At 34.9% G+C, this 14,175-nt stretch overlaps 1 protein-coding gene across 1 annotated transcript in view; it reads left to right on the top strand.

Moving 5' to 3' along the window:
- Window positions 1-238: 238 nt before the first annotated feature.
- Window positions 239-14,175, top strand: part of LOC104159710 (golgin subfamily B member 1-like) — a 33,405-nt gene continuing 19,468 nt past the window's right edge. The window contains exons 1-12 of the mRNA XM_009697694.1: window positions 239-355; window positions 1,421-1,567; window positions 2,713-2,835; window positions 3,509-3,676; window positions 4,052-4,237; window positions 5,695-5,817; window positions 6,028-6,141; window positions 7,814-8,132; window positions 8,502-8,536; window positions 9,009-9,114; window positions 9,850-9,941; window positions 10,901-11,051. Coding sequence (XP_009695996.1) covers window positions 239-355; window positions 1,421-1,567; window positions 2,713-2,835; window positions 3,509-3,676; window positions 4,052-4,237; window positions 5,695-5,817; window positions 6,028-6,141; window positions 7,814-8,132; window positions 8,502-8,536; window positions 9,009-9,114; window positions 9,850-9,941; window positions 10,901-11,051 — 1,681 coding nt within the window. The remainder of the gene's footprint in view (window positions 356-1,420; window positions 1,568-2,712; window positions 2,836-3,508; window positions 3,677-4,051; window positions 4,238-5,694; window positions 5,818-6,027; window positions 6,142-7,813; window positions 8,133-8,501; window positions 8,537-9,008; window positions 9,115-9,849; window positions 9,942-10,900; window positions 11,052-14,175) is intronic.

Below are 14,175 nucleotides of genomic sequence, written 5' to 3'. Positions count from 1 at the left end.
GGAGTTTCGAAGATAATTTCATGTGTCTATCATACTTGCTAAAAATGATCAGGTATAGGTACATATACTGTATGTACGTTTTAGTATCGCACTCTAATATTAAAGATCTGCTGAATGTTTTAAAAGCCCCCAAACAAACACCAACTGAAGACTTTTTGCAGAAGCGGTATTGTCTGCACCATTTTGTTCAAAGTATACTTAATGTCAGCAGGCTGCAGGCTCACAAGATGCGAGAAGCATGTCGGCGGCAGATTTGGCTGAACAGCTGACAAGTACTGAACAGCTGGTAATGCAGCTAAAGGAGCTTGTCAGAGAGAAGGATGCTGAGCTTCGAAATAAAGATCTTCAGTTAAAGGTACCGTGCGTGTATTCTTGTCAAAAAGACTGTTGAAAACCCCCTGCAGTCCTGTTTATCATGAGCTGTTTTCATAGATACAAGCTTATAGTTGGTTATAGCAACTCTAGGAACACAGGAAACATTGGTCGCAATTAGCTGTTATGATTCCTGGACGTTACTGCTTTTGCCAGTGTGTCTTCTGTTCCAGAATTGTAACTGGGTTTGGGCATTACACAGGCAACGTGTTCCTTGCATCAGCGGATGTGCTTAATAACTGATTTTCCAGGAGCTAGAGGTATGTGTCATTTTAGGCTAAATGTGGGGAAAAACACTGTCCAAATCATTACTGGACGTTTAGTGAGATGCCAGCTTACCGCAAACTGAATTTCTGTAGATAATTTTTTTATTTCTCCTTCCACTATATATGTCTTTTTGTTGTATAATGGTCCTATAATTAATGCTACTATATATTATCCTCTGTTTTTGCGTGGTGTTAGGAAAGATGGAACTAGAAAGAATTTATATCTAATATGCTGAAGACTTGTGAGTTTGTTATTCTTTACTCTGTTGTTTTTTAAACAGTCTGTTCCTGCAAGAGACTTACTTTTACACTTTAAAAAAAAAAGTCTTCTGTGGACATGAACAGCCAAGTGTTAAAATATTGAATTTTCTTAAACTTATTGTAAATTAAGTCATCTCTTTAAACAAAATGAAATACGCTTTTATAGTATTATGAAGGTGTCTTTTTTGCATCAAAAAAAAGTTAACTCTTTTGGTTAAAAAAAATCAAGCCCTGAATTTGTATAGCTATCAGAAAATAGAAAAATTTCTAACATTATGATGCTATGGATTCTGTATAATAATAATAATAACCTTGTGCAGAAAGTTTAAATAATGAAAAGGAAGGATGTTTCATATATGCAGACCTGTTGCATGTGATGTTATAATGTCTCTTCAGGGGAAGGATTTTTTGATAATCACTTGAGATTTCTCTCTCTCTCTCTCTCTCTCTCTCTCTGAAGAATTGAAGGATGCAGTTATTCATGTAGCTAATTTAGTCCTTCATGACTTTGATGTTTGTAGGAGGAGAAGGAATCTGCTGACACCAAACTTTCCAAGTTGAAGCTGCAAAACAAAGCCAAGGTTGCATCTTTAACCTCACAGGTGGAAGAACTTAAGAAACAGTTGTCAGTATCAGGAGGCTTAGAGGCAAAAGCAGAACAAAAAAAGGCAAGTGTCCTTACGTTTTAAAGCAGACGTAATTTCTGTAAGGTTGTGGACAGTTTTGTGTGCTGGACTCAAATGTGGAACTGAAGTTCAAATCTTGAGCTGAGTTAAATTAGGATCAGGGTAGACTGTATGGGTGCTGTCAGTCCATCTGTGTATTTCTATTTTATTCTTCTTTTTTCTTTCTATAGAAATTTAAAAAATTGTTCATTCCTTTCAAATTGTTTTAATAAAAAAATTCTTACTGATCTTATTAGCAGCTCAAAGTTTTAACGCACGTGAGTCAGGAAGATAAGTTTTTGAGAAGAAATAAAAACAAAACCTAACTTGTTACTTTAATGTCCAAGATAAACATGGAAGTACAAAAATGTCCTTGGTAGCAAAATGTGAATCAAGTGTTGGAATGTCTCATTTAAGGGACCAGTGTTTTACTGTTAACAAAGATTCTCAGATCTGTAGTAACTCAGTTGTGTGAGCAGACTTACAGTTCTTCAAAATAGCATATTCTGACTTCATACAGCTTTTAAAATAACTTTAGTGAGGCTTTAATGTTTCTAGGGAATTTGTTTTTTAAAGGTGTGCTGAAAGGGAACAAACATATCAGTTTGTTGAAGTGTCCTAGGTGTCCTCAAAGACATGCAGTAGCTAATTATTTATGCTTCTGATCTATTTTTTTTGGCTAATAAAATATGTTCTTAGCAATAGTACTTGATTTCTTTTGTAATGGCAAATTATTTCTGTTACCCTGTAGTTATACCTACTGAAATTCTGACTGGAAACATTGTACTTAGGAACAGTTTTTTTCCCTCCAATAGTCCTTTTTTCCCCTCTGAGTTATATGGCCTACACTTGCCAGATTATATGGGTTACAATTGCCAGTGGAAATGAATGCCCTTATTGCACGTTCCAGTCTGCTTTGCGTCAATAATTATCATTAATGGTTTAAATCTAAAAATATTTTTACAAGTGTGATACAAATTCTGTGCCTGATTTGTCTAGCTTCTACGTGGAATATGTAATACATAAGAGAACTGAAACACAAACCATGAGTAGAGTCCACTTTTTCTCACCAGTATTATCTGAATAGGTAGAGGTACAGAAGTCAGGTGTTACCTATTTATGGAATGCAGAACTCCCTGTTTTTGCAGGCATCAAAAGATGGCGACCAGGAAAATGCTGCAGCAAATCGTGGGAAAATATTAGTACTGAGAAGGAGAATTGAAGAACTAGAATCCCAGATCACACAAAAAAATGAAGAGTTACAAAAAAAGGTGATGTTTTGTATGATGCCAAGTGTGTGGCTTTTCACATTTGTGGTATAGGCTATTGTTTAAATATATTTGTTTAAATATATTTACGTATTTAATTATATGTTGCACAATGAAACCAATATTCTGAGAGTTTTCTGTTGAGTAGACAGAGAAGTTTATACGCTACAACCTGCCCGAGCAAACGCACTGAGAATTCTGTCATTGTGTTTTCAGTGAGCAGTGAATCCTCAAGCGTGCTTTTTTTAGTCATTTGAAAATGAATAGAATAGGATACACAAATATGAACTTTGCGGGTTAATGTTATATTTAAATGTTATATTTTGAACGTATATTTGAACATATGTTTTGTTTCAATTTTTCCAGTTGCAAAAATAAGTCATAACAGGAAGAACTGTAGGCAAGGGCTGATTTCATATTAGTTGCTCTATGCAGTGATGTGTTTTGTGGATATGACTGTTCACTGTGGAAAGTGGCGGGAACGTGAATGCCGCAGAATTCCAGAGAGAAAGGATCAGTAATTAAAGATTGCACTTAAAATTGAAGCAGGTTATAAATTTCACTGTAACTTTTTCAGTACCCTAATACAGACAATAAGGAAATAGTGCGAACTGTTGTTCTGTGCTGTCGATGGTGGAAGTATAGGTTACAAGCAATGCTGTCTTCTCATTTTCAGAGTGTTGAACTGGAGGCCCAGCGCTGTCGTGGGGCTGAAATGGATGCCATGCTGGCAGAGAAAGAAAAGAAGTTAGCTGAAAGAGATGCTTATATCATCGATTTACAAGTAGCGTGTGGATCAAGTGGTGTTGCCAATGAAATACCCTTGCCCAATGAAGAATTGAAGGTATATTAGCAGCTCAAATATAAAATCTCCATAGAGGTTTCAAGGAATCAACGAATTCTGGTGCGTTATATGGTGGATCCTTGCCTGAAGCACAAATCCTCTGCAGTTATTCATGTGAATAAAAATTCTTTCCTGATTATTTTCATTTGTGTTAGTAGATCTGTGTTTATTTACTACTTTTGTCAGTAATATTTATACATATTAGTATCAACTTCAGAATCTGCTGGCAAATTTCATTCCAATTAAAACCAAACCTGAATTTTGAGTTTGATGTTACTTTAACTGAGGGAAGGGCTAGGAGGAGGCTTCATGATGATTGCTATATCTTTTTTCTGGGTCCATTCTTCTAATTGTCTTTTGGTTTGCATTCTAAAGAATCAGCTGGCTGTTAAAGAGTCGTCACTACAAAGCATGCAGATTCTAGTTCAGAACCTTACCAAGAAGGTTGGAGACAGTGAAGAAAAATGCAGCTTGTTCCAGGAACAGATTGAGAGTCTTAAAAATATTCAGAGCAAAGAAAGAGAGCTTTTCCAAGGAAAAGAAGCTACATATGTGGAAAACGTAAGTAGATACACTGTAAAAGTATTTACATTCTTTGGTGGAAGAAGTGGTATCTTGGCCATAGTGTTTCTATCTCAATAGTTAAGAAATGCTATTTTTAATTTTGGATGATTGTTGAGTAAAGATTTGTATGGTGTTCAGATGAAATGAGAATAATGAAGCAGTAGATGGTTTGTGCTGGTGATAATTGAAGTGGAAAGTTTTGTGCAAGGCACGGAGGAACTAGTGCGTAACAGAGTGAAATGACTTGTGCAGAATTTCAGTTGAAGAACCTCCAAACATCTCTTTCTTGTAGCACTACATCTCAAGGTGCAAAAATGCACACATGCAATGGCTGGTACTGTTTTTGGATTATTGCAACTGTTCTTGGCACAAATGGTTATTTGACAGCTCACAGCACAAGTGAAAGTGATCTATCTGGCACACTTTAGTATGAGAGCATGAAAAAAAAATTGTGTTTTCCTCTTGACTGAAAAATAGCAGAAGTTTTGTATTCTTAACGGGAAACTTTTCTAGAAAAGCTTGCTGCTGATTAAGAGGCCAAGACAAACAACAACAACTTGTTAAATAGTACTTAAAAAAAACCAAACCCCAGGTGGAACTAGGGAGCATGTTATGCATTCCTTGATGTTACCAGGCTCTTCAAACTCCCTTGGAAGCTAAATCGGAGATTTTAATGGGATGTGCCTGATCCCTCAGCATTTGAGTTCTGCCACATGTGAAACTATTCATCTCAGTATTCCCCACGTCATTTGGTGTCTGAGTTTATTTTATCTGTAACACAAATGTTACTTTTGATCCTCAACATGACCACATCTGTTCAGCAGCATACAGGGAATTAGTTTTGATACAGGAAAGAAAGAAAGAGACAAACAATTGGGACTGTAAAAGCCATTTCGGTAAGCACAGTGTTGTCACTCGGATATAAATCTGGGTAGGACTTTATGTGAATTCATTCAAAATATCATTAGCGAGATTCCAAAAGTTATAGCCAGTTCTTATAAAAATTGTAAGGTAGCTAATAAATGTTGGAAGTAGAATACAAGTCTTTGAGGAGGAGAGCGCTAGTTTTCAAAGGTTCAATGTGGGCTTAATTGGTAGAAACTTTATAGGAATGAACACGATCAGTGTAATCTTTTAGAAATTAGAAGTTTCAGAACAATGGCATCCAAAAGAGAAAGGTGAAGATCTGTGTTAGTAAACAAAAATGAACAGTACTATGCTTCTCATTTAGAGTTTGTTATTGTGGAATTGAGACAGATTTTCTGTAAGTTGGGGGTTTATCCACATGCACCACCGATGTTAGTAATCACTGACTGATTAGTATATTTACTGGAAGCAAAATTCAGACTTAAAATAGAATACATTATCTTGCTGTACCTTTAGTTAGACAATTCAGTATACTTTTGCTATACCTTTGTGGACTGATTTCATATTTACTTTCTATATGTTTTTAGGTGTGTGTGCTTCAAAATATTATCCAGGAAAAGGAAAAGGAACTGGAAGCACAAAGAGAAAAGCATGAGCAGGAGCTCTTCATATTAGCTGCTAAATCTGATGCAAGTGCTGACCTAGAACAGGTATGTTGCTTTGGAAACTCAGTAGTTTGCTTTGACTTAGTTAGACATGGGAATTTGGGATCGCGTAATTACTAACATCTGCAGTGCAGTTCAGATGTCTGACTGGGAAAATAAAGGTAAGTCTTTTTCTTTCTCTTCTGAAAGTGTTAATTCCTTTATTGATTGCTTGATGTTTTTTGCTTTTGTTTGTTTTTTTTTTTTTTTTGGTAGCTACTAAAGGCCTTGAAACAGAAGCTCCATGAAAAGGAAGAAGTCATGCTGGGAAGGACACAGGTGATAGATGTCTTGCAAAAAGAACTGGATGTCAAGGACCAGCAATTGAAAGTAAGAAATAGCATATGTGCACAGCTAAACTCATCAGATCAATTACAAGTTCAGAAGGCTATTTGGTTGTGCACAAAAGATAGTTTTGCATAAAATACTTGAGCAGTTCTCTGGGAAGCTTTGACGTGTGTTAATGCAACCGTAGTTGTACAAACAAATACTAATTCCAGTTAGGAAATAACTTAAAAGAGAAGTAAAGTCCATAAAATACAAAACTGTCAACTCTCACACATAGTTTGTCTTGATTCATTTTGGGAACTTGTTACGTAGGGAACACTTTTTGCTGTCAAAAGATTTCAGTTTCTCTAGTTAGAGACTGCAGTGAGCCCCAAAACTGAGGAGCTTTTTTTTTTTCCCCATCAAGGAGCATTTTGCTAATTGTGTGCCTTTCCTTTTGCTGTATTTCAACTGGTTGCAAAAGCAATACCTAGTCAAGGTTCTTTGTGTTTAAGCACCTAGCGTGAACTGTGATTATAGCCTGTGAGTGCTGCTGCTTTAGTTCAACAGTGTAGGAAAAGGACGGTACAGTCTCTCAGATAGACTTTTGGGACTCTTTGCTGAAATGGACACATTATAGCCTGGTTGGGGTGCCAGGTCCAGCATTTTAGCTATACTATTTCCAACAAATTTTCAGCTTACCAAGAGGGCCGCCAGAATCAAAATCTTACTAGAAATAGTTTCAACTGTGTAGCCAGCTAGATGTCCTGCTCAAGTAGTTAAGATCCATTGTAGTTTAAGCCTGTTTCATTTGTCCTTCCCATTTGTTGTGCCTTCAGCCTTATGCAGAGTTTTGTTGTTTTTTTCCTTTTAAGTTAGATGCATCTGCCTACAGCAATGCTCTGCAAGAACTGATGGTACCTAGTGCTGGTGGATTGAGGGGACAGAAGAGGGTAGAGGGAAGGTTTGACTGTTTGACTGTGACAACAGGAACTTAAAGCACTTAAAGCTGAAGTTTCATTACAGTTTAAAATAGCAGGAAGCCTTGCTTTATTTACATAAGCAGTTTTAACCATAGTTTGGAAATGTTCCCTCTGCTGTCCTGCACAGCTTCTTTACTTGGACAGTTTATATTCTTAGGTTTATGTATCATGAAAGTAGTTTTTTGCACAGCAGGTCTAATGTGAGTGGACTGCTCCGCTATAGTGATCTGTAATCTTTTCTACATCTTTATGTATTAAAATACCTAACGTAAAGGCACTAAAAGTAGAATAAGCACTAACAGAAAACCAGTTAGCAACAAAATACTGTAAATAAAAACTAGATCAGTTTGCAAACTTTTAATTTTAATGGATGTAGGTGATAACACCTGGGTGGCATTGTAGTGAGCACTCATGATCTTTGGGATCACTGTTAAAGAGATGTGCTTCTGTTTTGTTTTGGTGTTTGTGGGGTTTTTTTATATTCCATAGAACCAAACATTCTTTTTTATTCAGTTTTCACCTATGGGAGAGGTTGCATGTAGTTTGCGCTCACTCAAATAGTCATGCCATTCTGCTGAAGTCCCCACTTCTGTCTTGGAACGGCAGAGAGCTGAGTAGCTTTTGTAGTACAGCCAGATTACCAACAGTAACCCTGTTTTCTGATTATAATGTATGTAGGAATACAGATATAATATTTGCTGATGGTACTAAAAATATTTTGCGTTAAAATATAAAGGTTTTTTTTTTTACAGGAGATTAATGAAAACATGAAACGTCTTCTGTCTGAAAAAGAAAACCTCCAGTCTAAACTGGATGCTGAGAAACATGTAATGAGAGCTCAGTTAAGAGACATGATGGAGAAACATGAGCTTGAAATAACAAAAGTTAAGGAGAAATATAATGCTGAACTGCATGAAATTCAAGAGAAACATGAAACTGAGCTGCAAGAGAAAGATCAGGCCCTGTTTCAGCTTAAGAAACAAGTGGCAGAATTAAGTGGTGGTGGACAAACTAACTCAAAAGAAAGAGATCTGGAGTCTCTAACCAAAGAGAAGATGGAGGATTTAGAAGGTATCCTATTTAAACCGTTGTTACATATGAAGGTTTTCTTTACCCCAGACTGTTATGTATTGGATGCCAATTTCATACCTCTTGCAAGTAGAACTACATTAAATATGGTGGAAGAGTTATTACCACACTAATTAAAAAGTATCTATGATCAAATACTATAATAATGAGGGTTATAGGAATGCGAAGATAATCACATGAACTATGAATTTCTCACTACATTTCTTATTGTTCTTGTTGTTTTTCTGTAAATGCAGTTGTCTTCTATAAGTTTATAACTTCCAATTGCTAAAGGAACTAAACATAGGTCTTGTATTAATAATATTTTCAGAGTTTTAAATAGTTTTTTTGCATTCTGTCTCTTAGAACAAGTGAAATTGAAAACAGAAGAGGCCAGCAAATCTGAAGCAAAGTTTTTGAAAATGAAGGCTTGGTCTAAATCAAGAATCAAACAACTGGAGGATGAACTGAAAAATGTATGTGTAACATTATGCTTAATATTCCATGCCTGTTTTAAACTACTCTGCTTGGAGATTGACTGAAAAATATAAAATACAGGGTAAATACAATATTAAAAAAATTTACTCAAAGTATCTTCATATATGAATTTATGTATAAAAATTGAATGATCGTAAAATGTTGATCCAGGATGAAGTTTCAACAAAAAATAGTACAGGCTGGTGTTACCAGCATTCGACAGTAAATTTCTTAAAGATTAGCTAGTTTATTGCACTTTCAAATACTAGAAAAACAGCTATTCTAAATATTACTAAAAAAACAGGGGAAAAAAAGTTGCATTGACTTTGCTGAGTTTTTGGTGTTTTGGTGCATTTGAAAAACTCATAACTACTTTTTTTTTTCTTTTACTTCTCATTAAAGAATATCGATGTGTCTGCCTTAAACAGTCGTGTCTCAGAATTAGAAATTGAAAATGAAGAACTACAGTCAAAACTGCAATCATTATATGAAATCAGAACTCAAAACGGTAAAAAAAAATCTTTTTCTTTTGCAGATGATTAAAGTAAAGAGACAGATGAATGAACTTCCTCTTTCATTTTCAGGGTGTATCTTTTTTTTAAAACAGATTCTGAGGTAACTTCGTGCAACTTTGAACAATAGCATACAGTATTTAAGTCAGAGTTACAGCTCAGCTTTTCCTTCCCTAAATCTACCTGTGCATAATTCTTGTTGTATTTAGGCTTACGCAGAACAGGCGTAAACTTTTTTTCCAGAAAGTGGAAGAGGCATCTTCTTAGGAGGAAAAGTGAGACCAAACATACTTGGAAAATTTGTCAGAGTATGTACAATAAACTTTTGAGAGCAGTGAGTTGCATGTAAATTCAGAATTATCTTTTCTTTTGTAAGGGTTTGAGAGAGAATTTTTGCTTAAAATCTCAGAAAGTTTAAAGCAGAGCTGTGTGAGAGATTTTTCTATTTCACCGTGTGTTATTTTCTCTGACATCCTTTCTGTAAATGGACAAAAGGTAGAATTTTCAGTTCACCTGTTCAAATTGTTAACAGGTTAACTTTAAAGCGCTCATCGATATTTAATAGTCCAGAAGTCAGTTTCATTGGCAGATGGATAACACAGCCCAGCAGAGGTCTTCTAACTGAAATGAATTATCATCTGAATTTTCATTTTTAATCTTTCTTTTAAATTTTTATTGATCTTCCTATTAGTTTTGTGTCCTAATGAACCAAATTTATTATGTTTTTGTAGAAGAATTGCTGACTAAGCTGGAAGTCTATGAAGAGCAGCAAAGGAAGTTGCAAGCTGATCTTGACCAAGTTACAAAGAGGGCAGCTTCACAGGTTGACTTTAAAATTGTTTTGTAGGAGTTACTGATTAACTCAAACAGTGCTAATTAGACTTTGAAAAGTGTGTTAGCTGGATTTTGGAGCTGAAAATTAATTTGCTGTTACATGGAGTTGTCAGTGTCAGTAGCTATTCAGTTGGATAACAAGCTGACAGGTTTTGAGTTACTTAAAAAGATTTGATTTCGAATTACTTCGCCACGTACCTGAAATTATATTTTTCCAAGCAATTTACTGTTTATTTAGTTAGATTTAACATGAGTCATCAAAGTATGGCTGTTATTTTGTATACAATAAAAACAGCTTTCAGAAGGAAATAATAGCTGTAACCTTGAAAAGTGTGCAGGTCTGGATAAGAAAATGAGAAGACTTAGAAAATATTGCTAAAGGGCTTTAGATGGATGAATAGTATACATTAATCATGGTAACTTTGTACAGCCCTAGCAGCAGAGCCAGTTTGAAACTGTTAATTATATTTTGCTAAAAAAGAATAATTTTTTCCAAATTTCCTGGATAAGTTGTTTTTTCCTGGTAAAATCTTAAAATGATTTTTATTTTGAAGGAAAAGCAGAAACATTTTTATTCTGTTCACAGAAAAAAGTTAATAGAGATGTGTTATCCCACATAAAGACAGTTGAATATTGATTTACTTTGAAACATTGCTAAGATGAAAATGTGCAACAATATTTTGATTAAAAAAAACATTTTTATTTAAAAATATAGCAGAAAAAAAGTGCAACTGACAGTAACTTTTTTTATATTTTACGAAGTGGGGAAGCTTGCTTTTTACATAATCTGCAATAGCCATTATCATCACTTCCTTAGGTTTGTATTTATGCAAAGTGGTGAATTATAATGGCTTGTTTTCTCTGTGAATGGTTTGCCAACTTAAAATGTTATTTACATTTGTAGTGAGATTTGGTAAATATATTTTCATGTGCAATTTCTCTTGTTAGGCCAGTGAATCAGGTAGTGTGGATGAATTGCAGAGTCAGCTCTTGGAATGGCAAGAAAACGTACCAGAGTCAGAGGAGTCCCGTGATCAAATCAGAGAAGAGAAATCTGCTATGGCCTTGAGAATGGCTCAGATCGAGGAGGAAAGAGAAGGTGAATTGTTTTATTTACTATACAATTATAATATTTTTTTATATGCATATTTGTGTGTGTCTGTTGTACTTCAGACTGAATTGGTAGCACACCACCATGACTCATTTCTGTAGTCATAAGGTTTGTGTAATTAGTGAAATTGCTTAAATTTGCAATTTCTACTTTTTTCCAGTTTCCTTGAATCTGTTTTTCATACATTCATCTTTTGTATCATTTTTATGAGTAGATGTGCTTGTTCTGTTTGCCATCTGAGTTGTGGCTCTGTAGACTGCTTGAACTCACTTCGAAAGCTTATTGTCTGCATATGAATGATCAATGATAAAAAGTTCACCATGGAAATGCTAAAGCTGCCTGCCTAGAACAACCAGTGAAGGTGTGGTGAACTATAGCAGTGGCTTGAATTTGATGAATGAAGGTGGTGCCTTAGTAAAATGTACCTGAGATGGAGTTTCTCTTTAAATATAATTAATGAGAAACCTTTCTTAGAATATCTGGTAATCTGTTAGTAAGTGTCACTTGTGTAGGTCAGCTGAATAACATTAATTGGCAATGGTTTGGAGCTAGTTAAAAACATTAAATTACTTACAGAAAATAACAATTTGAGTGATCTCATTTTTTATAGTTTTCTACATTATTAATAAAACAGGTAATGACAAAGTGAGGCAGCTTCTCTTATAACTTTTAAAAGTCTAGTTAAATTTCAGATAGTTTTTACTGCTTTCTTCCATGCCATCTAGTACTGTATTGTAATTTTTATCCTGTTAGTTAGCTGTGTGGAGATTAATGGCAAATTTTAATGTGCACAACCTGCCATCATAATTAATCTAGTTAGTTAATTTGAGCCTTCTCTTTTTAATCTACGATTGAATTATTTTTCATTTACACTATCAATTTGGAAGTTTGGTATGTAAGCGTAGAAATGTTTCAAGGATCATGTCTCTTCTTTTTGAGGGATTTACGCATGTAGTGCTTTGGAATTGAAAGAGAATAATGATCCCTTCATTAAAACTACTTGTTATCTCATCTGTGGTAACTACAGATCCACATGCAATATTAATAACAGTTGTAAAATTTCATCTGCGTCAGTCCGTGTTTAATTTTGCATTTTTTCCCTTTGGGATAAGCATGACCTTTCTGTTTCTTTTTTCCTGCCGTTACACCTGATGAGCGCTCAGCGTCCCTTCCCCCTCCACTCCTACCCTACACTGCGATTTGGTCAGCCAGCGAGAACATAGTTTCCCATCAGTTTTGTGCATGCAGGTTCCTGCAGCGATGGCAACTTGTAATGTACTGTTGCTAATTTTTTCTGTTGTTGCTTCTCTTGAGGAAATTGCCAACAGTACCTTATAAGATTTGCCATTGATGGTATGTGGTTTTTAGCAATACATGTAACAAATGCTGGTTTTAACTTGTTTTTTTTTCTGCCTTGCAATACTTGTTTCTTCATTTGTATTAACCAAATCATCTTTCTTCATTTTTCTTTGTAGTAACAGCTGACTCCATATTTATGTTGTAACCTTATCTAGAGAAAAATTTCTTGGCTTGCTACAAGTGGTTGTAACTAAGTAAGAATCAAATTCACTTAAATATTCTTAGTAGTATTTGAAATTCAGTACTAGGTTTTTTTTTTTTAGATTATATTCCATCCCATAAATTGCAGAACTTTGCCTGCATTAATATTAACTACCAATATTTTGAGCTATATATATAAATCCACTACTCATTCCATCATAGTCTGTGGCAATTTGCTGTATATGTTGGTTGTCTCTGTTGGATTGAATGTGTGGGGAGCTGCAAAGGCGTAGAGGGTGACAGGATTGATTACTTTTACAGACTGGGGCTTGTTGCCTCTGCAGACCACTAAAGATTGTGATATTTAGTGTGAATGGTGACACAAGGAAATACAGACACATCATTAGTTAATTTAAATGCAGTGTGTATCTGAAGAATGGTGTTCTGGGAAGTGTTTCAGGTTTTACGTTAGAGCTAATTGCAAATGAAAAGCTCCCTAAGCTGCTGTAAAACATTAGAAAATGTGTTTACTTACTAATTGTTGTTAAAGCAGTGTTGAATTTAACAGAAAGAGTTTTAACACTTGCCTAAGTGTTCTAAATCATTCTAAAGCTCAGATTTCTTTCATTTTTCATGTGACAGTGGTAATTTCATTCTTTTTTTCATTATCAAACACTTAGGAGCCTAAATATTTTGGGTTCCTAAAGGACAGTGTGTTATTCATTCTAATTATACTTAAAAACAGTCATATTACATCATTACCTCAATTTCAACTTCCAAGAAATTGAATTTTTTTTTCCCTTCCCCCCTCCAAAGAAGGGTTTAAGTTCTTAACTGGAGTAATGCTTGCTCCTTGAGTCACTTCACTGACTTCAATGACAGTTCTTGTAAACAGAGGTTTAAGGCATGTGATCGAAATCTGGCATTTATTTTTATGGCTTTGAAAAAGTATGTATAATGATAAAAAAAAGAAATTGTAGAATCTATACTTGATAATAAACAAAGGTGTGTGAAACGAATGCTGATAAAGTGACAATGCCAGAAGCCAAAGTGTAATTAAAACCAGAAGTAAAATCCAATTTAGCAGTCCTACTTTAAAAAGGTCATTACTGGGGGAGGGGGGGCGCTTTTTTCCTCTAATATTTTCTGACAACATGTTAAGTCTGTAATTTTGAAATATTACAGAGAGAACTTAAATCTAATAGGTGTTAGAGTTGTGTGTTAATGAAATTTGTGGTATAAGTAATCCTTGGACAACTCAGATGAAAGCTGATTATTTCGGTAGGGCTGCATCTCCTAATAGTTTCTGGTGTTTACCTCACAGATGCATCGACATAAGTTCTCTAAATTTTGCATGCTGTGGGGACAACTGTGGATTGATGTGGTTAAATTGAAAGCTAAATTTGTAATTACCTAATAAATCTAACTTTCAATTAAAGTATGGAGCCACCTTTACTTCCATTTCTTTTCACTGGCTGTTCTGTTTTGTCTGCTTTGCATGAAACATCTATTTCCTAATCTGTTACCCCAAACATGTTTTGTCATATCACAAAACAGATGGGAATGTACTTTAAGTGAAATATCATTTCTAACAATGAACAGGATGCATACC

Source organism: Cariama cristata, unplaced genomic scaffold (assembly GCF_000690535.1).
Source record: "Cariama cristata isolate BGI_N322 unplaced genomic scaffold, ASM69053v1 scaffold3473, whole genome shotgun sequence".
NCBI lineage: Eukaryota > Metazoa > Chordata > Aves > Cariamiformes > Cariamidae > Cariama > Cariama cristata.
This window is presented reverse-complemented; position numbering and strand designations above follow the sequence as displayed.